Here is a 26,898-nt window from a genome sequence, read left to right on the forward strand (position 1 = left end):
AAAGGAGAAGATGATTGCTCAGAGCTGGATTAACTCTTTGTGGCAAGACTGGGCACAGATAACATCCTCTTCTGTACCAGGTAGAAGTCTTAATAAAAAAAAAAAATAATTTCGGCTTCTCTTACGGACCAGCCGCAGTAATACTGCGGAAGGTTGGCTCCCCTGCGCGAGCCGTCGTAACTGTACGTCGGCTCCTTAAGACGCCTCCAGCGGAGTGTGCCCGAAGCATGCCCACGGAGCCGATGCGAGTGCCCAGCAGGTGCGATGACTACCAGGCACCTGCGATTGCTCGTTACAGAACGAGAACGGGGATGTGTGTGTGTAAACACACAAATCCTGGTTCTTTCAGGGGAGTAGAGACAGATCAAGTATTCATATGAAGTATGAACACCGATCTCTCTCTTCCCCTAGTCAGTCCCATCCCCCCTACAGTTAGAACACACCTAGGGAACACAGTTAACCCCTTGATCGCCCCATAGTGTTAACCCCTTCCCTGCCAGTGTTATTTATACAGTAATCCGTGCATTTTTATAGTACTGATCGCTGTATAAATGTCACTGGTCCAAAAATGTGTCAAAAGTGTCCGATTTGTCCACCGCCATACCGCAGTCCCGATAAAAATTGTAGATCACCGCCATTACTAGTAAAAAAAATAAATAATAAAAATGCCATAAATCTATCCCCTATTTTGTAGACGCGATAACTTTTGCGCAAACCAATCAATATACGGTTATTGTGATTTTTTTTTTTTACCAAAAATATGTAGAATACATATCGGCTTAAACTGAGGAAAAAAATGTCTTTAAAAAAAAAATTGGGATATTTATTATAGCAAAAAGTAAAAGATAGTGGGTTTTTTTTTTCAAAATTGTTGTTCTTCTTTTGGTTTATCGCGCAAAAAATAAACAAAATAAAAACGGAGAGGTGATCAAATACCACCAAAAGAAAGCTTTATTTGTGGGAAAAAAAGGACGTCAATTTTGTTTGGGTAAAGTGTCGCACAACCGCGCAATTTTCAGTTGAAGTCACAGTGCCGTATCGCAAACAATGGCCTGGTCATTGAGCAGCCAAATCTTCCAGGGCTGAAGTGGTTACGTAACTTTTCAGCGTTTTTCTACTGTTTACAGACCATAGTTTCTGCTTATTTGCTAGGCATTTTGCTTGTTATAGGTGTGTCTGTCAGTCTTGTACTGTATATTCCTATAATTGTAATAGTTTTGTATGTACAGAATTTTTCATTTAGTAAAAGCACATTAATACACCGCAGAGCTCTATAGACGAAAGCAAAACACCAGCTTTAGATTTCACGTGGCTGATGGCAGCTTCCTTTTTTTTTTTTTTGAAGTCCAATTGCCAAAAATAAGTTTGGCAAATCCAAAGCTTAAAACCTATTTGACTCTGCCCACATAAACTATCCAAAACGTACACAGAATTATTTTATATCTGTATATTAAGCCAATACCGAGGGGAAAACTTAAACTTCATATTACTTCCGGTATTTGTTAGGAATCAGGCTGTACAAGCAAGAAAATACGAGGATTAAAAGGGCAATACATCATAGCAGCCTATAAGATTTTAGTTTACTAGCGTAAATCACATGAATGATGATTACTGATTGGCTGTTGTGGGTTACTGCACTCTGCACTTTAGGCATCCTATGGTCTGATTTTACAATTAAGCTTAATAGGTCAGTTTATTCCTTATAACCACCATGCTTTGCTATTTATTACAGGGACTTACTGGGACTGGGAGCTGCAAATTTCTTATAGTATATGCAATAATTAACAAGTGGCATGAACAAATTCCCTAACCCTCAGTGAGTAACTCTGTTTTGGCCCTTCTCACACTCCCCCGGAGAGAGTGCTCGACCCTTGTCTGTACCCCTGGTCATTTCTTCCTTCCTCACCTTACTATACACCTTTTCCTCCATCTCACCCCTTTCCTTCCTCTCCCTCTTTCACCCCTTATCTACTGGCATTTTAGTATTCCACCCTAGAATAAAAAGGCCCTCAAGATGCTACCTTTAGTAGTATTGCAAATAATATATATACATCCCTTTGAAAACTGCTCAGGATAAATATAAAATGAGATGGGAGCTACAAGTAAGTAACATAACACAATAACTGAGAATAAAAGCCTGAGATTCCATTCAGCCACTGAAGCAGCTGGCTGAGACTGGCAAAACTGGTCAGGCGTATACCACTGTCCACCTTACTATGACCTCAAGATCACTCTACAAGATGACAATATATTGCAATGGATGACTTTTCCACTGGCCATATGAGATCTGTCAATACAGGATTTGATAAGTATACTTTATCACTTCTACCTTTCTTGGATATGGGACTTTCAACTTGCTCATAATAGGATTTCGAATCTTTCATTTATGGAACTGTGATTGATGGTCATAGACTCATGTTTTGCCCCACCAATGTGGCTAACTACACAGTGCGAGGGAGGATTTCAAGACCTGGAGATTTTCTCAGGCATAGCAGATATATTCGAATACTGCACCCATTGAACCTTGATTAATTAGCCTCCCCTAGACCCCTGTACCATCTGTATACATCAACAATTCACAATTAGTTGCATCTCTTTCACCTATCACGAATCATATGATCCTTTTAGACTGATCAAGAATATACACAGTTTTTGCTGCATTGGCATTCAGATCTCCATCCAAGGAACTATACCGGTCTACTTTTTGCAGGACCAGCTTCCCAGCATAACTCGAACCTGCATAACCCCTTCCCCCACTTTTAGCAGTATTAGCCAAGTTGCAGGCTTATACAATCTACTATTTGTGGTCAGATACGTGTAAATGAGCTGGACATGTGGCTTTTTATCAGCATGAGTGTGTGTTGTGTGATGTGGTACCAATTTTACAGCCAATTGTTTCTTTATAAAATGTAATAAACATTTTTCTAGTGGAATACAGTAAGTTGAAGTAATTAGATTTATACAAGAAGGTTGAGCTAAATCAGGCTTTTATTCTCAGTTATTGTATCTTAGTATTCCCCTTATGCCCTTTAATTAGTCCCTGGTTTTGTTATATTTCAGGCCATGATGTCAGTCTACTTCAGGGTCTGCTTCAATCCCCCCTTTCTTACCTTCGGGTTACCTCTTGTAGAGTTTCTCTGCAATTTTGACCACAATGTTCCCAACATACCAATGTTTTTGACAATCTCTTGTTTTTGTCTTCATACGACCCTTTACTGGCTAGGTTACGTTGATTTTTCTCATATTGTATTATGACATTGCATTCTCTTATACCAATATCCAGTATTCTGTATATGCTGGTAAAGTGTCTGTCAGTTTTGTGCATAATTGCTTAAAGAAATAAAGGCATTCCAAACCCCCCCCCCCCCCCCAAAAACAAACAATGGGCTTTTTTCATACCGATTTGTTACACATTTTTATTACCAATACTCTGTTTTTACTGGTAATGTGTTTGTTGGTTTTGTGCATTATAATTGCTTAAAGAAATAAAGGAATTACAAAAAAAAAAAAAAAAAAAACAAACAAAAACAATGGGCCTTTTTCATACTGATTTGATACACATTTCTCTTACCGGATTGATATCCAGGAAGGTTTCATGGTCATCTTGGTTAGGATTCATTCCCCTTATGCTATTAATTACTGATTTATCCGCTTGGTAAAAATGGGGAGATGAGAGAATGATGGGAGCACCTGTAAAATAGGATAAAAAATAAATAAAAATAAACAACAACAATAATAATAAGCCATTATGCATCAATATACAAGAGTGTAACAACTCATAGGTGCTTTTTATTTTTCTTAAAGTGAACTTGTCAAATGTTCCCCGATGGCAAGTCCTTGCATTAGCAAAGCTATCCTACTTGCCTCCCCAGCAGCTTGTGTCTCCTACCTGCACTAAAGCCGCAGTAAACCTATTCAGCATTTGATATTTTCATGGTGTCCCCTGCTGCACAGCATGGTTCCGCTTTCCGACTGCTAAGTCCTGTAGTGACATAAAATAGAAAATGGAGCCACAGCATGCAGCAGGGGTCAAGAGCTTTTTGGAGGTTGCAAGGCTGGAACAGAGAGAAGGAAGGCGACACGGACTGTCAGAAACCAGGACCAGCCCTTGGGATTTACAAAAAAAAAAAAAAAAAAAAAAAAAAAAAACCTGATAAGGTCACTTTAACCTTTACCCCCTTCCTGCCCAGGCCAATTTTCAGCTTTCAGCGCTGTTACACTTTGAATGACAATTGCGCGGTCATGCAACGCTGTACCCATATTACATTTTTATAATTTTCTTCCTACAAATAGAGCTTTCTTTTGGTGGTATTTAATCACCGCTGGGTTTTTTTTTTTTTTTTTTTGCTAAAAAACGACCAAAAGATTTAAAAATAAATAAAATAATTTGTTTTAGTTTCTGTCAGTAAATTTTGTAAATAAGTATTTTTTCTCCTTCACTGATGAAACGGCACTAATATGCCGCACTGATGTGCATCACTGAAGGGGACTGATTGGCACCACTGATTGGCACTGCTGGTGCTGAACTGATGATTAGTGCCCTGATTACCTGTACAGTCTACCCTGCGAGGAGATGCCACTTATCGGCAAGCCTCACACTCTGTCAGTGATTGGACACAGCAAATCACATGGGTATAAAGCACAACCGTGATTGCCGTGCTGAGGGCCCCCGCAGGCGCGCAAGACCGGTGACACTAGGGCGACGTCATATGACGGTGCCTCAGAATGAGAGGGGATCCCACCTGCCATATAGTAAAATGATGAGGTAGTTAACCACTTGCCGACCAGCTGCCGTACTTATACTGCGGCAGGTCGGCTCTCCTGCATGAACCAACGTACCTGTACGTCGGTACGTGCATGTGAGATTGCGGGAGCGCATCAAACCGGACGCCCGCGATCGCTATATACAGAGGCAGAACGGGGATCTGCCATTGTAAACAAGGCGGATCCCCGTTCTGACAGGGGACATCTCAGAGATCTACTGTTCCCAGTGATCGGGAACAGCTATCTCTGTCATGTCCCAGGCAGCCCATCCCCCCTACAGTTAGAACACGCTGAGGGAGCACATTTAACCCCTTGATCACCCCCTAGTGTTAACCCCTTTCCTGCCAGTGTCATTTATACATTGTTCAGTGCATTTTTATCGCACTGATCAATGTATAAATGTCACTGGTCCCCAAAAAGTGTAATTTGGGTCAGATTTGTCTGCCGCAGTGTCGCAGTCCCGCTAAAAATCGCAGATTCCCGCCATTACTAGTAAAAACAATAAAAAAAATTAAAAGTCCCTAAATCTTTCCCATAGTTTGTAGACGTGATAACTTTTGCGCTATCCAATCAATATACTCCTATTGCGATTTCTTTTACCAAAAATATGTGGAAGAATACATATTGGCCTAAACTGATTAATAAATTAGTTTTTTTATATATTTTTTTGGATATGTATTATAGCAGAAAGTAAAAAAAAAATTGTTTTATTTTCAAAATGGTAACTTTCTTGTTTATAGCGCAAAAAATAAAAACCGCAGGTTATCAAATACCACCAAAAGAAAGCTCTATTTGTGGGGAAAAAAAAAAGACAGCAATTTTGTTTGGGTACAAAGTCGCACGACTGCGCAATTGTCAGTTAAAGCGGCGCAGTGTTGTATCGCAAAAAATGGCCTGGTCATTAAGATGGCAAATCCTTCCGGGGCTGAAGTGGTTAAATTAAACTTGTCATGAGGGAAATTTAGAGGTTGGAAATTTCTGACATCTCATTCTGGAAATGCTAGTTTCCTGGCTGTCACCCTGAGCCTCTTCCCTAAATACTTTGGGTCACTGACTTAAGACAAGTATGCACATAAGTGATGTGTCATGCAGGGCTTTAGTCCTGGAACAGCGTTCCTGTACTTTTTTTTCACAGCAGGAACGCTGTTCCCATTAGCAGCCGCGTCCTGCAGGACTGTGAGCGGTGGCAGGCAGTGTGGGTGTGCGGGAGATACACAGTATCTCACAAAAAAAGTGGAGTATACCCCTCACATTTTTTGTATATATTTTATTATAGATCTTTTCACGCGACGAAGAAATGACACTTTGCTACAATGTAATGTAGTGAGTGTACAGCTTGTATAACAGTGTAAATGTGCTGTGCCCTAAAAATAACACAGCCATTAATGTCTAAACCGCTGGCAACAAAAGTGAGTACACCCCTAAGTGAAAATGTCCAAATTGGGCCCAATTAGCCATTTTTCCTCCCCGGTGTCATGTGACTCATTAGTGTTACAAGTTCTCAGGTGTTAATGGGGAGCAGGTGTGTTAAATTTGGTGTTATCGCTCTCATTCTCTCATACTGGAAGTTCAACATGGCACCTCATGGCAAAGAACTCTGAGGATCTGAAAAAAAGAATTATTTTTCTACATAAAGATGGCCTAGGCTATAAGATGATTGCCAAAACCCTGAATCTGAGCTGCAGCACGGTGGCCAAGACCATACAGCGGTTTAACAGGACCGGTTCCACTCAGAACAGGCCTCGCCATGGTTGATCAAAGAAGTTGAGTGCACTTGCTCAGCGTCATATCCAGAGGTTGTCTTTGGGAAATAGACGTATGAGTGCTGGCAGCATTGCTGCAGAGTTTGAAGAGGGGGGGGGGGTCAGCCTCTCAGTCAAGCATGGTAGTGGGAGTGTCATGGTCTGGTGCTGCATAAGTGCTGCCGGCAATGGGGACCTACAGTTCATTGAGGGAACCATGAATGCCAACATGTACTGTGACATACTGAAGCAAAGCATGATCCCCCTCCCTTCGGAGACTGGGCCGCAGTCCCCAAACACACCTCCAAGATGACCACTGCCTTGCTAAAGAAGCTGAGGGTAAAGGTGATGGACTGTCCAAGCATGTCTCCAGACATAAACCCTATTGAGCATCTGTGGGGCATCCTCAAATGTAAAGTGGAGGAGTGCAAGGTCTCCAACATCCACCAGCTCTGTGATGTCATCATGGAGGAGTGGAAGAGGACACCAGTGGCAACCTGTGAAGCTCTGGTGAACTCCATGCCCAAGATGGTTAAGGCAGTGCTGGAAAATAATATTTTGTGTGGCCACCATTGACACTTTGGGCCCAATTTGGACATATTCACTTGGGGGTGTACTCCCTTTTATTGCCAGCGGTTTAGACATTAATGGCTGTGTGTTGAGTTATTTTCAGGGGACAGCAAATTTACACTGTTATACAAGCTGTACTTTACATTGTAGCAAAGTCATTTCTTCAGTGTTGTCACGTGAAAAGATAGAATAAAATATTTACAAAAATGTGAGGGGTGTACTCACTTTTGTGAGATACTGTTTATATATAAAAACAAATAAAATGCAGCGCTATATTAAGATTACCAATGTGATATGACACATATAAAATGCATGAATATCTTAGTGCAAACCGTGCATGATATTAAACATAACAAATAATATATATATATATATGATGATTGTGCTGGCAAATTAAAAACAATAACAGATGAAAGGTGCTGCACTATATTGAAGTAACCAATGTGATATGACACATATAAATAAAGTGCATGAATGGCTTAGTGCAAAACGTGCATAATCTCAAACATATTAAATAAAAAAAAAAAAAAAAAAAATGTCCATTGTACTGGTAAAGCTAAAATCCTGTGATGGTGCTCCAAAGCTGACACGGTGACAACTAACTTGTGCTCCCCCCATGTGAATCTGCTCAGCTCAGGGCGTTTGACCGCACACCTAAGTTTGGTCAAAAAAAGCCCGTGAACTACCCCTGGGTTCTATGTGAATGAAGCTCTTTGGGATCCCGAGATTTCCAGCAGCAAGTTCCTCCGTCCATATATAAAAACACCATTTAGACTTTATTTTATCATTTAAAAACGTATTTTATTTATAAAACATCATCTGGGTACGCACATCTTCCAGGTGCTGAAGTGCACAACTCTATAGCAGAAAAAGAAAAAAAAGATGCCACAGCTGTCCATTTGCAGCGTTCAAACCTGTTGCCTACTGCACCGTCCTGTCCCCTCCCCTAGTTACTTCAATATAGTGCGGCACTTTTCATCTGTTATTGTTTTCATTTCCCAGCACAATGGACTTTTATATATTATTATGTTTAATATCATGCACGGTTTGCACTAAGATATTCATATATTCATGCATTTTATATGTGTCATATCACATTGGTAATCTTAATATAGCGCGGCCTTTTATTTGTTTTTATAGATTTATACACACACACTTTTTTATTTCTGAGGTGGGGGGGGGGGGGGGGGTCTTGGGTGAGTTCCCACACTTTTTTTCCCAGGACTTGACCCCTGGTGTCATGTATTGAAACCAGTGATCCACGCAACAACCAAGCAACTAGCATTTGTTTTACAGACATCAGCAAAAGACGTTGCTCCATTCTAGTCATGATAGGGTTACTTGAAGTTTACAGAAAGTGGGTGCCAAGCAGGTGCGTCTCCCTGTGTGGGTGTTTCCACAAATTCCAATTGAAATCCCAACTTAGAGCTGACAGCAGCTGCCCTGTCACCAATATACTTGTTTACATTGTTCTCTGTTTCCTGGCAGATAGCAGAATTCATTCTTCCTGTGCCTAGGAATTTCCCTCTTTTTGGAATGCTACATTATTCTAGACCTCTTTACTGCACTGCATCATCTGTATTGATGCATTTTATTGCCTGGTTTAATAACAGTCTGTAAAAAATGGAATGCACAATGCATTATTGTTTTGTATGTTAGTCAAGCTGACTGCATTCACACTAACTGGAGGCAGCTGTTTTGAACATCATGAGCTGGTAACGTACCACCCTTCTCTTTGGCAGGCATGAAGACCTAGCATTCTGTACCTGAGTATTAGGTGTTGTGTTCTTAACAGTTGAGCTTGTATATATGTCTCAGACATTCCAGCTACATTTTTCTTTTAGTTTTAGTTTTGGATAGAGTTTGTAGGAGTTAAAACTCACCGTCATTGCTGTCTGTGCCCCCATTTGGGAGATTTCTCGGGTTACTTTATCAGAACAGGAAAAAAATCTCCCCACTTCTTGTCCTTTTAATTGGTGTTAAAAAAAAAAAAACAAACAGGTGTGGGGGAATCCTTCCAGCTGAGGAAACAAACATTTAGAACCCCTGTCAGGATCACACACAGGCTTTAACTTGTATAAGAGAAAAGTGTGAACAGCAAGTTTTTACAAAGCATTTGCAGAGTTTTTTAATAAGTTTTGTTGAAGCTCCAGCTCCAGTTTGTAAATATTGAGCACAGATCCTAAATGGAGTGCGGATTGCCACTTTAAACAAGCTGCTAGCAGGCTTCAGCACTTCTAGAAGCTTATAAAAGAAAAAGAGAGGGGCAAGTGGGACTTTAAATGAAGCATGTCAATTGAAAGTATAATAATAAATACATGTGATTAGGTAAAAAGATTGGATTTAATTTATAGTCAAGTCCATGATTTTGATGCATACAGTACCAATAAAGTAGTATAGATACAGACATAATCGCATGAATTGATATATAAGCATATTTAGCAGTAACAATCATTGAAGACTCAGTAGTGTAAACAAATCAATGGACATACATATATGCAATTCATAACAGAAATACATGAATTAAAATCGCCAATAAAGTCCTACTTGCCCCTCTCTTTTTCTTTTATATATGGACCCGGGATGGAAGCATGCCATTGATATTTAGTTATGCGACTAGTCACTTTCTTTTGTTTACTTCTAGAAGCTTGTTGAAGGGGTAAACAACACTCATTAGGATCGGTGTTCAACATTTACAAACTGGAGTTGAATGGTACATCAACAAAGCTTGCTGAAAGCTCTGCAAATGCTTTGTCAAAGCTTGCTGTTCACACTGCTCTTTTACAAGCTGAAGGCTGTGTGAAGCAGGCCTAAAGCCCGACTGAAAATCTCAGCGAGACACAAAGGGCATTTAAGACTTAAAGTGGTTGTAAGGCCTTACAGACCACTTTGACCTACAGGTAAGCCTAGATTAAGGCTTACCTGTAGGTCCAAGAAATATATCTCCTAAACCTACACAGTTTAGGAGATATTTCCAAAAAGACAGGCACCGCTGTCTATGGCGCATGCGCCGTGGACAGCGGTGTGCAGGCGCACTGAGCACGCCGCCGCCGATATACCGTTAGTGGCGGCTCCCGGCTCGAATGATGTCATCGCGGCTCCGGCCAATCACAGCGCCAGAGCCACGATAGAAGAAAGAAGATGGACGCTCCGTACCAGAGGGGACAGCGGTGACATCGCAGGCTCCTGTGTCAGGTAAGTGACACATAATGGGCTACTATGCGTTGCATAGTAGCCCATTATGCTTTACCTTTGCAGGGAAACAAAGAGGAAGTAAACCCATCAGTTTTCACTCTGGGGATGGAGTAAACAACTACCACTTCCAAATTTTCACTGCCTCCTACTTAGATGAGTGAATGTAGGAGTACTGAGGAAGTCCCGACTATTGGACGTAACGTATGTATAGGACGAGGAACCCCGTACATGACGTCATCCATCTCTGCACCAAGCGGTCTTGCTAGTGGTTGTTAAAGAGGAGGGATATATGGTCAGTAGTGCTATTTCTTGTAAGTGCAATATTTTATCCAATACATTAAAAGAGAGATTCAAATGGAGAACACTAGGGTTGTGTTCTCAATTTCCCTGCATGTATACTGCTCTTATCTGAGATTCATCCATCCACTCATCTGAGTATGAGGCAGTGAAGATTTGTAAGCGGTAGTGGTTTACTCCATCCCCAGAGAGGGAAATCTGTGAGATAATAGGAATTATTTGTAGATAGAATATTCCAACATCCTGTGAAACATTTAAATGATCTGGTCACAAAGTCACACCCATTTAGGGTGTGAGCTGTTAGAAAATTTTACATTCAAATTAATACTCTAACCCTAGTATGAATGTGCAACTTTCAGATCTATTGTGGCAGATACCCTGTTTCCCCGAAAATAAGACCTAGCGTGATTGTCGGTGATGGCTGCAATATAAGCCCTACCCCCCAAATAAGCCCTAACCTGAAAATAAGACCTACAAGGCTAGCTATTTGCCGGAACATGATCAGCGTTTCTGTGGCATACATACTGCCATACATACTGCCTGCAGCTTCTCTCAAAATAGCATGCAGTAGAATTACATACCTTGTTTGCATTCGCTGACATTCAGCAGTCCAGATGGCAGGCAGTTTCCAGCGGGAACACAGAAACCAGCATTGTCAGGATTGATAGTTACGTTAGCAAAAACCTTTGCAGGTGGGACAAAACGGAAGGCCGAAATATGGTTAACACTTTTTGTGGAGTCATAAAGTGCGTACAAAGATCTGGGGGAAAAAAAATCATCACAGAATATCAAACACAACTAAAGAACAGTCTGTGTTTAAAGCTGTACTTCACATTAGATATCAGAAAAATTCTAATCAAAGCTATTTATTAAAATGACATAAAATTACTTTAATTCCACTAACAAAAGTAAATGGAACCTGACACAGAGAGGGCTGGTAGTACAAGGGTTAACGTCAATGACCTAAATTGCCATGTGGCCATTCCCAAAAACACAGCATGTCTTCACTTTGAGTCCAGTAAAGGCTCCTGTATGATAGTCGAAGTACCAAATCCAGTTACTACATGATGCACAAGCCTTTATACTAAACAAAAAACTTCCTTTACCTTCCCTGAACACACCAAATCCTCCTATATTTAGGTCTCATACACTTCCACTCCCAGACACTGCAGATCAGAGTGGGAGGGTTTCAGCAACAGAGGCAGTGCTAGCAATACAGAAATCAGTGGGCAGGACTAGGTGTGGCAAAGTGCTGATTGACAACCTACAGGCTTGTGAATCAACTGACAATGATACTAGTCAAGCCCTCAATATTTATACCACTGTAGTGCAAGCAAGCACAGCCTACATGAGAGTGGCAACTATACTCTAAATTCAGGAGCAGTGCAGTATCATTGCCACACCATTACATTAAACTGAATTAGGTGGATTTCCCTGGCAGGATTAACAGGTATTTGTGAACCTTGCATGGTGAATTAAGAAAATACAGACATTACAGATGCACCCATAATTCAGTGATTACTGCTATCGGCTATAATAGCCGCTAGCATTAATCGTATGTCAAATCCGACAGGCTGATTCGATTAACTTGGGTACACCTGTCCATACATAGTCTGAATTTCAGTCCCTGCTGAACTGGAAAAGTTTTGAATTGTTTATGTTCGGCTTAACTCTTTGTGGTTATAATGGCTGCTTTTGTTGGGCTTTGTGATCAACTAGTTGCATAATTACCTATGACTACACCCACCTAACCTTTAACCAAAGAAGCTGCCACCTTAGTCTCTCTGATCATGTTGCCATGGAGCTGCACAGGTGATCAGTTTTGGGAAACAGTTAAATCAATAAGTTTAGTTCCGTTTTAAGTATCACACTATTTTGCACTAGAGCCAATTGGGGGGGGGTTAAAGAGTGGTGCAAGCATAATGCTTACACCACTCTCCTAAACAGGAAATAGAGCCAATGCTGCTCCTAATTAACAAAAAAAAAAGGCAAGCCCTTTTGTTAGGAACACTCTGTACCCTGTTCTCTTCAGTCACAGATAAAGCACAGGACAGTACAGCTGGAGCTGCATGCTCTGGATTCCTCTGCTCTCAGAGGAATACCCATGCCGTCCCTTCAGAACTGCGTGCCATGGTACGGGAGTGACGTCATCGCGGCACGGCCAATCAGATGGCCGGAGCGCGCGAACCCTGAGGGAAGACCAGGTGAAGATGGAAGCCCTGCTAGCGGTGACAGCGCAGCGCTGGAGGGCTTGGTTCTAAGGTATTTCATAATGTGCTATTAAGCGATGCATAATAGCACATCATGCCATTGTCTCGCAGGGGTTTTTGTTTTGTTTTTTTGTTTGTTTTTTTAAAAAGGTGCAGTCTACTACGGCTTTAAGGCGTGATCACCACCTTTGTACTTTCAGTTCATAACATCCTCTCAACTGTTATGTTAGTTTCTTCAAGGTAGAGCCAGAAGAAGTGTTTTGGTAAAGTAGCACATAGAATGACAGGAAACACAACAGGTTAAATAATAGATTACAGCATCTTGCAACATTCATTTTAACAAGGGTTTCCTCCTTACCTGCACAGGTCTGATGAAAACATGTAAATAATGTCATTTTTATTTATCAATGGGTGAAAAGATGTCCCATCTGTTCCATTAATCATATTGCACGTATCTGAAGACCACCACGATAGATTTCTGAGAGAGAAAAAAAAAAAAAAAAAATATCTGTTCAATTAAATTGTTCTAGTGTTTTGTAAGCAAAGATTGTCAAACCAATGCGTGGTATCGGGGCTGGTGCCAGCATAAGGCTTAGGGTGCCAGGATAGGGAGAGCAGTAAAATCCAAATCCCCAGCCACTTGCTGGGGATTCGGATTTTTAAAAAAACCTGTCTTCCATTCAAAAACATGGCGCCCTTTCTCAGAACCTGGCACGGCAAGGAAGTTTTACATAGTTACATAGTTAGTCAGGTTGAAAAAAAGTCCATCTAGTTTAACCCTAAAAATAAAAAAAAAAATTAAAAATATTATTATTATAATAATACAATCCCATATACACAATCCTATACCCACAGGAAGGTGAAAAACCCCAGCAAAGCATGATCCAATTTCATACAGCAGGGGAAAAAAAAATCCTTCTTGATCCCCTGAGAGGCAATCGGATTTTCCCTGGATCATCTATAAAATATGTCAGTACCCTGTTATATTATGTACATTTAGGAAAGAATCCAGGCATTTCTTAAAGCAATCTACTGAGCTGGCTAGAACCACCTCTGGAGGGAGTCTATTTCACATTTTCACAGCTCTTACTGTGAAGAAACCTTTCCGTATTTGGAGATGGAAACTTTTGGTCGCCCTTCTCTGCACTTTCTCCAGTTCCCCGATATCCTTGAGAACTGGTGCCCAAAACTGAACTGCATATTCTAGAGGAGGTCTTACTAATGATTTGTACAGGGGCAAAACGATGTCTCTCTCTGGAATCCACACTTCTCTTAATACAAGAAAGGACTTTGCTCGATTTGGAAACCGCAGCGTGGCATTGCATGCTATTATTGAGCTTGTGAGCTACGAAAACCTCCAGATCCTTCACTACAGATTGCCCCAGTTGTTCTCCCCCTAGTATGTATGATGCATGCATATTCTTAGCCCCCAAGTGCATAACTTTACATTTATCTACACTAAACCTCATCTGCCACATAGTCACCCAATTAACCACTTCAGCCCTGGTTGAATTTACCCCCTTCCTGACCAGGCCATTTTTTGTGATACAGCACTGTCGATTTAACTGACAATTGCGCGGTCATGCGACGCTGTATATATATTTTTTACTTTTTGCTATAATAAATATTCCCAAAAATGTTTTTAAAAATCAAAATTTCTTAATCAGTTTTGGTCAATATATAGTCTTCTACATATTTTTGGTAATAAAAATCACAATAAGCGTATATTGATTGGTTTGCGCAAAAATTATAGCGTCTACAAACTATGGGAAAGTTTTATGGCATTTTTATTATTTTTTTCATTTTTTTTACTAGTAATGACAATGTTCTGCGATTTTTAATCGGGACTGCGACATTATGGCGGACAGATCGGACACTTTTGACACATTTTTGGGACCATTGACCCTTATACAGCGATCAGTGCTATAAAAAAGCACTGATTACTGTGTAAATGTCACTGGCAGGGAAGGGGTTAACACTAAGGGGTGATCAATGGTGGGTCCAGGTCGGCAAAATGCACATTCACCTGAGTAGAAAAAAAATATTGTACTGGCCCTCTATGGTATTAGTTGTATTTGCCTTCAACCTGCAGGTTAGCTACAAACTGTTAAATGCTGGCCATAAAATGCCAGAGACCGTGGCAACAATCCGCTTCTTTCAGGAGGAGCTCCAGACTCCCCCCAACAGCTACAAATACTGTTAAAAAGAAAAAAAAAAAAAAAAAAAAAAGTATGCAGGTGGGCAAATCTTCAAAAACTATCATACTGTGCCAGCCCGACTCATCTCTTTCTGATGTCTCTGGGTATCTTTACAGTACTGCTGGTCAGGTCCAGTTACTAAATATCAATTTAATGTACAGTTTATTAGCTAGGAGAGAGATAGAGTGATAGATTCGGACAGCTTGAACATTAATTTGTGTGATTTTTAACGATTTAAAAGTGGATTGTTTATTGTAAGGCTTGTCATATTTTGTAACTTACAAAAGTAGGCAACAATGGGTAGCAATCAAAGCCAATTTAGACTGCACTAGCCATCTTTTTAACCACCTTGGTTACCATTACAGAAGTTTTAGTACAGTGATTAACACCCCATTCACACTTGTGCCCCATGTTTTCCAATATTAACCATTCATATGTGCAACTTAAAGTCGCAGTGACTTCAAAGTAGTTCATGCACAACTTTGCTCCAACTTACATGCAACTTGAGGGCCATTGACTTCAATGTTAACTCTCAACGGTTGCATGAAAGTCATGGGTCCGACTTTGCAGAGGGACAACAAGTCACATCCAAGTCGCACTCAAAGTTTCATCAAAGTTACATTCCAAAGTCACAGGACTTTGAAGTCCTACAAGTGTGATTATTCTGAGAATGAATCTGCCCACTGTTGATAAGGTCAAGAAGGATTATTTACTCTCTGTGTAAACTGGCAGCTGCCTCTCTTGTATTTTGTGTTTTTTGTTAGCTTTGGAACAGACTGAACTTTGACCTTTTTTTGAATAATCAGCAATTTAATCAATGGAGAGTACTTATTCTAGCAAAGTGCAATAGATGGTTCCATTTTCAAATGTGTACATTCATTTTATGAGTTAAGTCATCCCTCTAAAAAAACATTTTATCTTCATTTACAACTACATGACAGTGTGACAAATAAGTACAAAGTACACCACTCTCCTAAACAGGAAATAGAGCCAATGCTGCTCCTAATTAACAAAAAAAAGGCAAGCCCTTTTCTTAGTTAGGAGCACTCTGTACCCTGTTCTCTTCTGTCACAGATACAGCACAGAACAGAGCAGTACAGCTGGATCTGGACTCCTCTGCTCTCTTCCTCTGGACCCATGCTGTCCCTTCAGAGCTTTGCCAAGTACAAATAAGTGAGGCTCAGAGTAAAGGAGAGAAAAAACATGGGAGGGCTGGCATTACAGGGGTTAAAGGGGTTTTAGCCTAGTCCGATAGGAAATATACAGTGAGTTGTGGGACTTAAAGTAGATGTAAACCCTCACCTATACCCAGTGAAGTGAATAGCCTCAGATGATACAAAGGGATGAAAGAAATCTCCCTACACAAGTTTTACATGTATATCTGCTGTCTTTCCCTTTCTATATGCTTTGGAAAGTGCAGCTAGTGTTAGAAATCTTGTTTTCTCATTCAGCAGTGGGTGTAGGCTTACACTTTGTGTGAGCTGATGGGAGGAAAGGCACACACCCCCACTCCACATAGACAGACGAAGAAAGGAATATGCAGATCTGCAGTCTGAATAGACCAGCTCTCTGCTTATCTACCTCTAAGCTCCCTCCCCGACACAAATTTTCAGCTTCTGTTATGTACTGTGTCGGAGAACTTGTCAGAAGTGTCTCTGCTGATAAACAGACAAACAAAGCCGCAGAAAAACATAGCACTTAGAGCTTTGGAGAGAGATAAGTAAACACTACAGTTATATGTGCTTAGGTCAAATTTCATGTATAGAGTTTACAACCACTTTAACTGATTGGTGTCTACGCCAGGAACGGGTGGAGAATGAGATGCAGGGGTCAAGCTAGGGGTCTTGGGAGATCTCCAGTCGGAAGGAAGCTTGGTTGGGGAAAACTTCCCACCCCCCTCCCTTTGTTTCTGGATTTTGGTTCTGGGGTTTCCGCCCCCTCCCTCCTTTTTAAAGGAAGCTTTCTCGTTTTTGTCATGGCAGCAAGTGGGGTACAAGGTCCTGGTAGGTTAGTATGGGGCAAACATATACTTTGTAGAGACAGTTCTGAGGTACAGCTCCCAGTAGTTGGTATCTGTGACTGGTTGTCTCTGAATCGGCGGTGTGGCGGCTGGAGGCCTAATTAAGTTGGACGCCGGTACTTTCTTCTTTGATGCCGACTAGGACTTTGAGGCTCCAGTTAACTCCAGCTTGTTGGTTATGGACAAGGGGTAAAGGGAGTGATGGTCAGAGCAGAATGGAGACAAATCATCTTGAATACCATAGTCATGATCGCTACTGTTCAATATGAATACACATTTTTTGTACCCATGTTTTCAAGATGACTGATTTTTACAGGTTCCCCACACCTAAAATCCTTTATGCTGGCCAACAGTATAGCAGTTATAGTGGTTGGATCAGTGGCGGCCTGTCCATAGGGGGCGGCCTGTCCATAGGGCTACTAACAAAAAAAAAAAAAAAGTTTTAAAAAAAAAATGTCCCTTTATGTGTGTGCGGGGGGGTGTCGGACACAGAGGTGATATGGGAAGCATTACATCATCGCAATCATGTGATTGCGGGCAAGCATATCTATCGGCTGGTGTTTAAACTGCCCATGGAGCGCAAAGCTCTGCGCTCTCCGCACTCCCACTCTGGCATTATGTGTCCTGTGGTGGTTAGTGATTGGCGGGTCCGTATAACGTAGGGCGGTACTTTTATTGGACCCGCCAATAACTTCATCCTGGCTGGTCCCATGGAACACGAGACATGAGCAGAGGAGTCAGCCGGTGATCGGGACATATAACTGAAGAAGCTGCTAGGAGGTAAGATTAAGCAGAGCACACTTGTGTTGTGCTCTCAGACCTGCAGTGTGATCGCAGCAGCTGCCGGTGTAGTGGATCTGGGCAGGAGGAGGGGGGAGTGCAGAGGCAGTGAAGGGTTGAGAAGCTTTTACCGCATTCCCGGGACAGTACATCTGGACAGGGCTGCTAGTGTTAAAGTGGTTGTAAACCCTAAAAAAAAAAAAAAATAATAAATAAAAAACCTGCAAGACAAAAGGCATAGCATACTAGCTCATTATGAATTACTTACCTGAGATCGAAGCCCCCGCAGCGCTCCTCGTTCACGGCTCCGGCATCGCTCCCGGAGTTACTCCCGGGTATCGCGGGCTCCGGTGCTGTGATTGCTGCGTGCAGGTTTAGGGAGATATCCAGTGTAGCTACAGGGCTTACCTGTAGCAAAAAGTGGTTGTAAAGGGTTTACAACCACTTTAAATGTGTGGCAGGTAGGGGGAGGGGCAGCCAGGCATGCAGTGGGTAATGTTATGCTAGTTTTTCAGGCTGTCCTCTCCTCTCCCCCAGCTGCATTTACTCCCAGTCTGAGAGCAGAGATCAGAGCTTCTCCCTTGCAGGTATGAGGCGGCGAGGTCTGTTTTGCGCCCCCCCCCCTAAATTTTGACCACCAGCTGCCACTGGGTTGGATGCTAGGAATCCCACCTCACTGTAAATATATTGACCCTGTCATGGAATCTACAAAATCACAAAAGGAACAAGCCTGTAAGGAAAGCAGCTTCAGACACACCTGTTCGTTGGCCTGACTGCCTAAACTTCATGCTTTAGCAGAGTCCCCAGCCACCAATCCGATTTGACTCTGATCTTGTCAAACAGCCTTGCGCCCTCTGGCCGCTGTAATTCCTCCTGCTGATCCATAGTCACCATCAGACACAATAGGTATTCCACACCCGGATGTGTGGAATCAGAATTGTTCTGGGATCCCTGCTACAGCCTTAAAAAGGGGAAATTCTGCTTGTTGGCATCCTCCCCTTCTCATCTTTAAAAAAAAAAAGCCTTCTAGGACACATCACAGATGACTGTGGGACTACTGACAAAGTGCAGCGCAGCTTGGGCATGCGCAGTTGGCTACTGGCTGTGAAGCCGTAAGGCTTCACTGCTGGATTCCCTTAACGGAAGGAGTGCTCTCATTCTGGGTGGACTTGATATGATGCATGCCCCATGGGCCATGCTGTGGCGCAAGCTAACAGATCAGTGTGCCAGCCCACTGCCGGTACCATGTGATCACTGTGACCGATCATTACCTTTTATTTTTCCATTCCACAATCCGAGTAAAGTCCATGTATCCCTTTGATCCACTGAGAAATACATATGTCCCATCATCTGTTGCATTCATCTGCAAAGAAACATAAAAATGCAAAAATAAAATATATTTATAAATAAACAAAACAGCTGGCAATCTCACAGAGCATAAACTAAACTAAACAAATTAAATAATCTTAAAATTCCCAACAAGTGGTACAAGTTCTCCCTCCTATTTGTAGCTCAATGAATGCAAAACCATGAAGCCATATTAAATAAGATGTCAATTTTTACCTCATATGCACTCACCACTTCCAATAAATTTGGATGTTGACTACAATTTAAAATTTATTAGATAAATACCTATAACAATGCAAGTCAATTCATTGCAAGGCCCTGTGAAATTCTCTAAAAAGCCACATCTTCCATTGTACATATGTACAATATGTATGTAGGAGACCTGGATTGAACTGAAATTGTTACAGGCGAATACTTGGGGATTAATTAAAAAAAGGCGCATTTCAGATGATTGAAAGAGTACATTTCTCACTTCTCCATCTGAACTTGAGTTCATTATGAAAGCCCAAACATGTACAAAAGAAATAAAGGCATTTCCTTTGCACGTGATTGGGTGATTGAAGTGAATACAGCTTCTCTTTGCTACAATAAAAAACCTGTAGTTCACCGAATTAACCTCACTGTATGCACCCTGTGCCCACAACATGTTGCAGCCTTGGCCAAAAGTTTTGAGAGTTGCACAAATATAAATTTTCACAGTCTGTTTCGGATGGCAAATTGCATACACTCCAAAATGTTATGAAGAGTGATCAGATGAATTGCAATTAATTGCAAAGTCTTTCTTTGCCATGAAAATTAACTTAAAGTGGAGCTCCACCCAAAAGGGGCAGCGCGGCTTGTTTGCTTCCCCCCCACCCCCCCGCTGCCACATTTGGCACCTTTCTGGGTTTTGACAGGTACCTGTTCCCACTTCTGGGAGACTCCTGAAAGTTCGGCCCCCCTCCTCTTTCCCCCACTGCCAGGCCATTCACAAAGCACAGCGTGCTTTGCGCATACGCAGTAGGGAGCCGGCTCTGAAGCTGCAAGGCTTCACTGCTGGCTTCCCTAACAAGGAATAGCAGCGGCGGCACCAGAGTGCCTACTGAAAAATCGGCTGGGGTGCAGAGATCGTGGGATCCCTGGACTGGTAAGTGTCCTAATATTAGAGAGTCAGCAGCTACATTATTTGTAGCTGCTGACTTAATTTTTGGTGGGGGGAGGGGGTTGGCTGGAGCGCTGTCTTTAATCCCCCCCCCCAAAAAAAAAAACATTTCCACTGCATATCAGCCCTGCCACAAAAGGACCAGCTGACATGTCAGGGATTCTCTCGTTAACACAGGTGTCAGTGTTGACGAGGACAAGGCTGGAAATCACTCTAATGCGGATCAAGTTGGAATAACAGACTGGAAGCTTTAAAAAAGGAGGGTGGTGCTCAAAATCATTGTTCTTCCTCTGTTAACCATGGTTACCTGCAAGGAAACACGTGCAGTCAGCATTGCTTTGCACAAAAAGGGATTCACGGGCAAGGGTATTGCTGCTACTAAGATTGCACCTAAATCAACCATTTATAGGATCAACAAGAACTTCATGGAGAGAGGTTCAATTGTATAGAAGGCTTCAAGGCGCCCAAGAAAGTTCCTACAGTTGATTCAGTTGCGGGATCAGGCACCACCAGTGCAGAGCTTGCTCAGGAATGGCAGCAGGCAGGTGGGAGTACATCTGCACACGGTGAGGCGAAGACTTTTGGAGGCCGGGTATTAAGAATGGCAGCAAAGAAGCCACTTCTCTCCAGGAAAAACATCAGGGGCAGAGTGATATTCTGCAAAAGGTACAGGGATTGGTCTGCTAAAAACTGGGGTAATTTTCTCTGAAGAAACCCCTTTCCGATTGTTTGGGGCATTCGGGAAAAAACCTTGCTCAGAGAAGAAAAAGGTGAGTGCTACCATCAGTCCTGTGTCATGCCAACAGTAAAGCATCCTGAAACCATTCAAGTGTGGGGTTGCTTCTCAGCCAAGGAAGAGGGCTCACTTACAATTTTGCCTAAGAACACAGCCATGATTAAAGAATGGTCTACAAACATCCTCCAAGGAGACATACATAAACACATATCATTTATCAGATATAAAACAATTTAAGTCGAAATCAACGTTTAACCCTCCTGGCACCAAAACCTGTGTCTCATGGATCCAGAATGATTCTCGTTGGCTCAATTGGCGTACAAAATTCCCTCCCCTCCAATGCTTATTAACCCTCTCTAAGCCCCAAAATGTGAGGCATCTGGGGTCTCTGTTGTGAAAATGCCTAAAATGCTTAGACACATTATGCGTTCTTAGGCCTTTTTTAATGCTATTAACATGTTCAGCCCTCTCTATGGTGACTGGGTTAGTATTTAAACATCCGGGTGACGCGATAGCCCCGTCCCTGCTGACGAAGTCCCGTGGGACATAACGTGTATGGGGGGGGGGGGGGGGGAGCCATCCTGCGGACGTCACCCGCAGTCATCTCCTACAGAGCGGTGCGTTTCTCATTGGCGTTATACACGCTGTTACACACGCTGTTTTTTTATACTTGCATTGATTGCCTGCCCAGCATTCTTTTTACAGCTATTAGCCTTTTATATTCCTTGTGGGATTTTAAATTTTGTGGAACATTTTCATTAAATGAATTTTGTGGAGTGCACTTAGATTGTGCCTTTTTTCTTCCATTGGATATACTGCTCCTTGGAACATCTGCTCCATCCAGCTCATCTACCCACTATTCCTATCCCGTTTGTGGATACAAGCCTGTATGACCTGCTGTTAGTTCAGAGGTCCATCACATCTGGTAAGCGTTTGGATTTGGTGGTGGAGGATCAGTCACTTATACTATACAGCGGATCAGAATCTTGTTTTTCCTCATGAGGTGTTCCTGCCCTTTCATTGTGGAGAACTTTCTGCTACACCCATATTAGCACATGGATTTATATTTTTCGCTGCACTAATTTGACTGTTTATTCTATTTTTGAGGTGTTGCGATTTACTTTATAGTGTTCAACTGCATATCCTTCTTCATTCATATATTGTGTTTGCGCTGATTGTTTCATTTTTTTATACTGATCCTTATTGATCAATTTGATGTATTTTTGTGTATTACAGAACAATATAATGATCACATTAAGCAACAAATACAGTATTTTTATGAAAACAGCAAACTAGTCATGTCTAGAGAATTTTGTTTGATTAGTATGTACACGGTTTACAAAATGTTTCATACATTTTTTGGACTACAAGGATGACCATGCTAAAGAATGTCTATTTAAAGTGTTACTAAACCCACAACAGTAAAATCATTCTGTATATGCAGTAAAGCATGCTTGTTATACTCACTATGGAACCTAAGGGGTTAATCCCCTGCATTGTGTAAAATAGCTGTTTGATCCTGTCTCCTCTGATCCTCCCCTTCCAGAGCCCACAAACAATCTCCTGATAGTACAGGGGCTAGGGGACAAGCTGCACATGCTCCGTTTGCTGTGTATTGCTAGAGAGTTTTTTATTTGGGGGAGTGCATGTGATCAGCAGTTAGCACTGTCCAGAGGGTCAGGGGTCCCGCACTTCATAGGACAATCAGGGGAGAATGACAATTCCTCGTACAAGCTTTAACCAGACACGGATGTAGCCAAGGGTTTGCTACTATAGTCATTATAGTTGAACAGTTTTTGTCGTTTGCAAATTAGTTTGGCTCCCTCCAGTGGCTGCTGGACTCTGTTAGGATATTTCCTCACTCTTGGAGAAGGAATGCAGCAAAGTATTGTGGGAGATATAGTTTGGAGGAGGAAGTGACTGTTAGCTGGATCAGCTCTGAACTACATGACAGACCATGCAAAGCACGCAGAACTGCCTGCTGGGAGGAGTGATAAAAGGACAGGCGCGGCCTGCTTTCAGCCTCTCTGGACGCCATTTAACACTTGCCAGGAGGAGGTCTCTGTGTGTGACCAGGAGTGAGAGACTGCGGCCTATACAGCGGAGAGCCGGATCACCCGCCTCTGAGGGATCTTGGAGGACAGCCCTGCTATTCTAGCAACTGGAAGCCACCTGCACTTTAGTCCATCGGGAGTTGCATCACGGCATGGCGGCACCATCTTCACCAGATGGAGACACCAGGAGGGGATTCTGGACGGAGCTTCACAGTCATCGGAGTCTATTGTGGTGAGAGGGCACCTGCCCATTTCAGTAGAGATTACAGTATTGCTGAGCGAGTTCTTTCTACAGACTGCTGGTGAGACTTGTAGTTCCACAGAGGTGAATCTACTTCTTCACAGGCATCATACAGCTGGACTTTGGGGCCTTGCCTTTCTCCCCTGCGTTGTAAGATCAGTACTGTATTGCACTCACATATAAAGAGGAATCTACAATTGGTGATATTTCTTCAGTTAAGCAATCATCAGCACACCATTTGTTCTACAGTCATTTCTTTCCCTTTGTCTCTGTGGATTACAAATTACAACATCATACTGCAGTTTAACCATCAGGCTAGCTGAAGATATCTGGAGTTAAAGAACTTTCATCATCATCTTCTTTTACTAAGCATTGCTCCTCTACTCACTAGTTGATCTCTGAATTATTGCCTAGGGGGAGCCATTTGCGTAGATGCTTAATTTTACACCGTGTTATTGGATGTAAAGTTTATAGACTGCATTTTGGTCTGTGTGTTGAGGCCTCAGTGGGAAGGTATTTAATGTAGGTTTTGAAGATATTGGGTACCTATTCCTCTGTGCATCTGTTCACATATACCCCCTTAAGGTGATTAAAAGGTTATATGTTCTGTATATGTGCATAAAGTGATAACAGTTGTCAATCATAATTTGGTTATTCATGCTCTTTATTGTGTTCCATTACTTATCTCTGTAAACTTTTCTGAGTGGTTCAGTGATCTCGTGCGAGTTTCTCATTGCTAACGTCACATTGCAGAATGGAACCCAAGGTGTCAGAGGTAAGAGAGGATCTGTAGAGTTGGGGTAGCCAGTGGGGTATAGAGTCAAACAGCAGCCCTCACGGGGGTGCCACTACACTGATAGAAGTCACAAGACCGCTCTAACTGTTGATAAAAGGTATTTAGCAGTTTATAATTTACTAAAATAATTGCATTTCCATGTTCTATGTACTGTGGGAGGCCAGATATAGTGAATGCAGGGTCCTGGGTTTAGTACCACTTTAATGTATTAAGAATTTCCAAAACAAGTTCACGATCTTTGGATTTGGAAACCTCAAACCTGAATATTTAAAAAAAGTAAAAAAGTGAGGTTTTAGCTTTCTTAGGATAATATCTATGTGTAAAGGGGAAAACCACCGCGCTATATATCTATACAATAAACAGTCAAGTGAATAAAATGAATAAAAAATTGAAAAAGAAGAAGCAGCCGCTTATATGTGAGATACACACACTAAACAATAAATAAGTACAAAAAAAAAGCAGCGCTATGAGTCAAATATAGATGGAACTTTAGGTAAGAGTAGTGATGGGTAAAGTTCATAACAAGTGACAAAAGTGAAGTCCAATAGGTAGCAGGAAATCTTCAAATGTGCAATAAATGGACAACTGAGTCCCTTAATAGGCAAATAAAGATGAAAGCTGGATGGACCTTCACCACACCACAGTGAACGGATAAAATGGGCGCTTACCAAATGGCAAGCTTGGATAAGCTTGTGACCTTAACCCGGTCGGGGCCTTTCTTGGGATGGGAACACCGTTTGGACACTTCCTCAGACCGTGGATAACTCACTATCCTCCACAGAAAAAAACCAGGATGCAGAGAAAGCTATACCCATAGCTTGGAATAGTTTTCACAAATAATGTCCCAAAAAAAGAAGGGAGAGCAACATAGCGTAATCCTGATGGATATTTATTTAAAAGACATTTAAATTTACACTTACAGTGTGTTGAGTAAAAACAACATGGAAAGCCGGCCGGCTAGCACGAACACCCGTCCTGCAGACGGTGGATACGGCACGTCAGCACGTCAGCACGCCCGACGTACGTTTCGTCACACTTCTGACGTCGTCTGGGGCACGGGCGACGCACTGACGTGTCGCTCTTAAATAACAAACAAAAATAACCAAGCCTCGAAATCAACAAAAGCCGGAAATCGCCTTGCGCTCCGCCGGGTAAGGGCGGAAGTTGTAGAACCGCCATTTTAGGTAGGGGATTCCATATCAATACGGATACCAATTATGTTACTGTGGTAAACGTAGTAAATAATGGGAATGAAAAGGGGAAAAAAGGAGATACACGGAAAGACCAAATAGGTATCCGCATCACATATGGAGACGGATCACAATTAAATTAAATCAACTTAGAATACATTCAATATATTTGGATATAGGAGGACCCAACTTGTCATCAGTGAAGGGCACCCATGAAACAGTTATGACCCCAAGATCGATGAAATTAATCGAATTAGTGTTGGCATAAACAAGGGGCGCCACAAAAAGACAAAATTCTGGATAGCACCGCCGGAGGGAAGAATGATTTCTCGGCTCGATATAATAAACAATTATAAATAGGATGATGTTAAACAGTATTACTAAATAAAAAGTATTACTAAATAAAATTATATACATATGAAAGGCAAAATTAGATGTATCTAGATAAAGTGGATGGCATAGACCCACATCATATCAAACCATGGAATGTGGACAAAGCTTATAGTAGTTAGTCCTATGTATGTATAAATTACAAAGCTTATACAAACTTTATGGTTATTAATTTCCAAGATTATACCTTAGAATTGCAACCTATTTTGTGTTTTAAATAATTAAGAAGTTTTTTTATTGGAAAATGAAAATTAAGAGATTGGGGGAAAAGGGAAAATGCATAAACACCAAAACCAGCCTCATTGAGATAAATTAACAACCCAAAAACTACATTCAAGAGAGATGTAGGCCAATGGTGGCATAAACACAGTGGTCATTATCAGCGGTGAAACCAATGGGCTAAACCGAAGGGTTTATTTTATGAGTTGTCAATAAAGGCATTGGTATCAGTATCGACATTGAGTCCATGTGGGACATAACACTTGATTTTATGTATCCAGAGCATTTCAAGTTTAGAAATGCTCCTAATCAGGGAACTTCCCCTCCAGTGAGGACGATACCTATCAATCCCCAAAAACAAAGTCTTAGAGGGGTCTTTGTTATGAGAAACCAAATAATGCTTTGAAACAGAATGTTTAGGAAACCCATTAATAATGTTGGTAATATGTTCATTCAAGCGAACAGAAAGGGGTCGTCTAGTCCTACCCACATATTGTAGGCCACAAGGGCACTGTAGTAGGTAGACGACCCCCTCTGTGGTACAAGTGATAAACGGTTTTATGTCATGCTCCTCTTGTGTGCTAGAGGAGGTGAATTTAAAGGTACGTCTAGATGGTACAGAATTCAACCTACATACCCGACACCTCCCACATTTATAATACCCCTTCAAGTTATCAAAAAGGCCTTGAATACCCCTAACGGGGGGATCAAGAGCATTCGGGGCTAATCTATTTCTAAGGGATGGTGCTCCCTTAAAAATCACTTGTGGCTTGTCTGGGATAGCACCTCTTAAGATGGGGTCATTGCCCAATAAATGCCAGTGTTTATTAAACAGGCTTTTAATGTTATCATGTTGGATAGAATAGGTGGTAATAAAGGGCAAAGTTACGGAATTCTCTCTAGGAACCACCCTCTCACTCAGTAACTGTCTCCTATCTATAGCTTTTACCCCCTCCAAAGCCTGAGTTAGGGATTCTCTTGTGTACCCCTTTTCCATAAACCTGTTGG

General features: G+C 41.7%; 1 protein-coding gene across 1 annotated transcript in view; it reads right to left on the reverse strand.

Annotated features, from left to right (window-relative positions):
* SCARB2 (scavenger receptor class B member 2) overlaps window positions 1-26,898 on the reverse strand; it is a 118,612-nt gene that overhangs the window by 38,703 nt on the left and 53,011 nt on the right. The window contains exons 6-9 of the mRNA XM_073601038.1: window positions 19,048-19,139; window positions 13,137-13,256; window positions 11,150-11,328; window positions 3,572-3,690 (exon numbers count right to left, since the gene is read on the reverse strand). Coding sequence (XP_073457139.1) covers window positions 3,572-3,690; window positions 11,150-11,328; window positions 13,137-13,256; window positions 19,048-19,139 — 510 coding nt within the window. The remainder of the gene's footprint in view (window positions 1-3,571; window positions 3,691-11,149; window positions 11,329-13,136; window positions 13,257-19,047; window positions 19,140-26,898) is intronic.

This window comes from Aquarana catesbeiana, linkage group LG01 (genome assembly GCF_042186555.1).
Source record: "Aquarana catesbeiana isolate 2022-GZ linkage group LG01, ASM4218655v1, whole genome shotgun sequence".
NCBI classification, from domain to species: domain Eukaryota; kingdom Metazoa; phylum Chordata; class Amphibia; order Anura; family Ranidae; genus Aquarana; species Aquarana catesbeiana.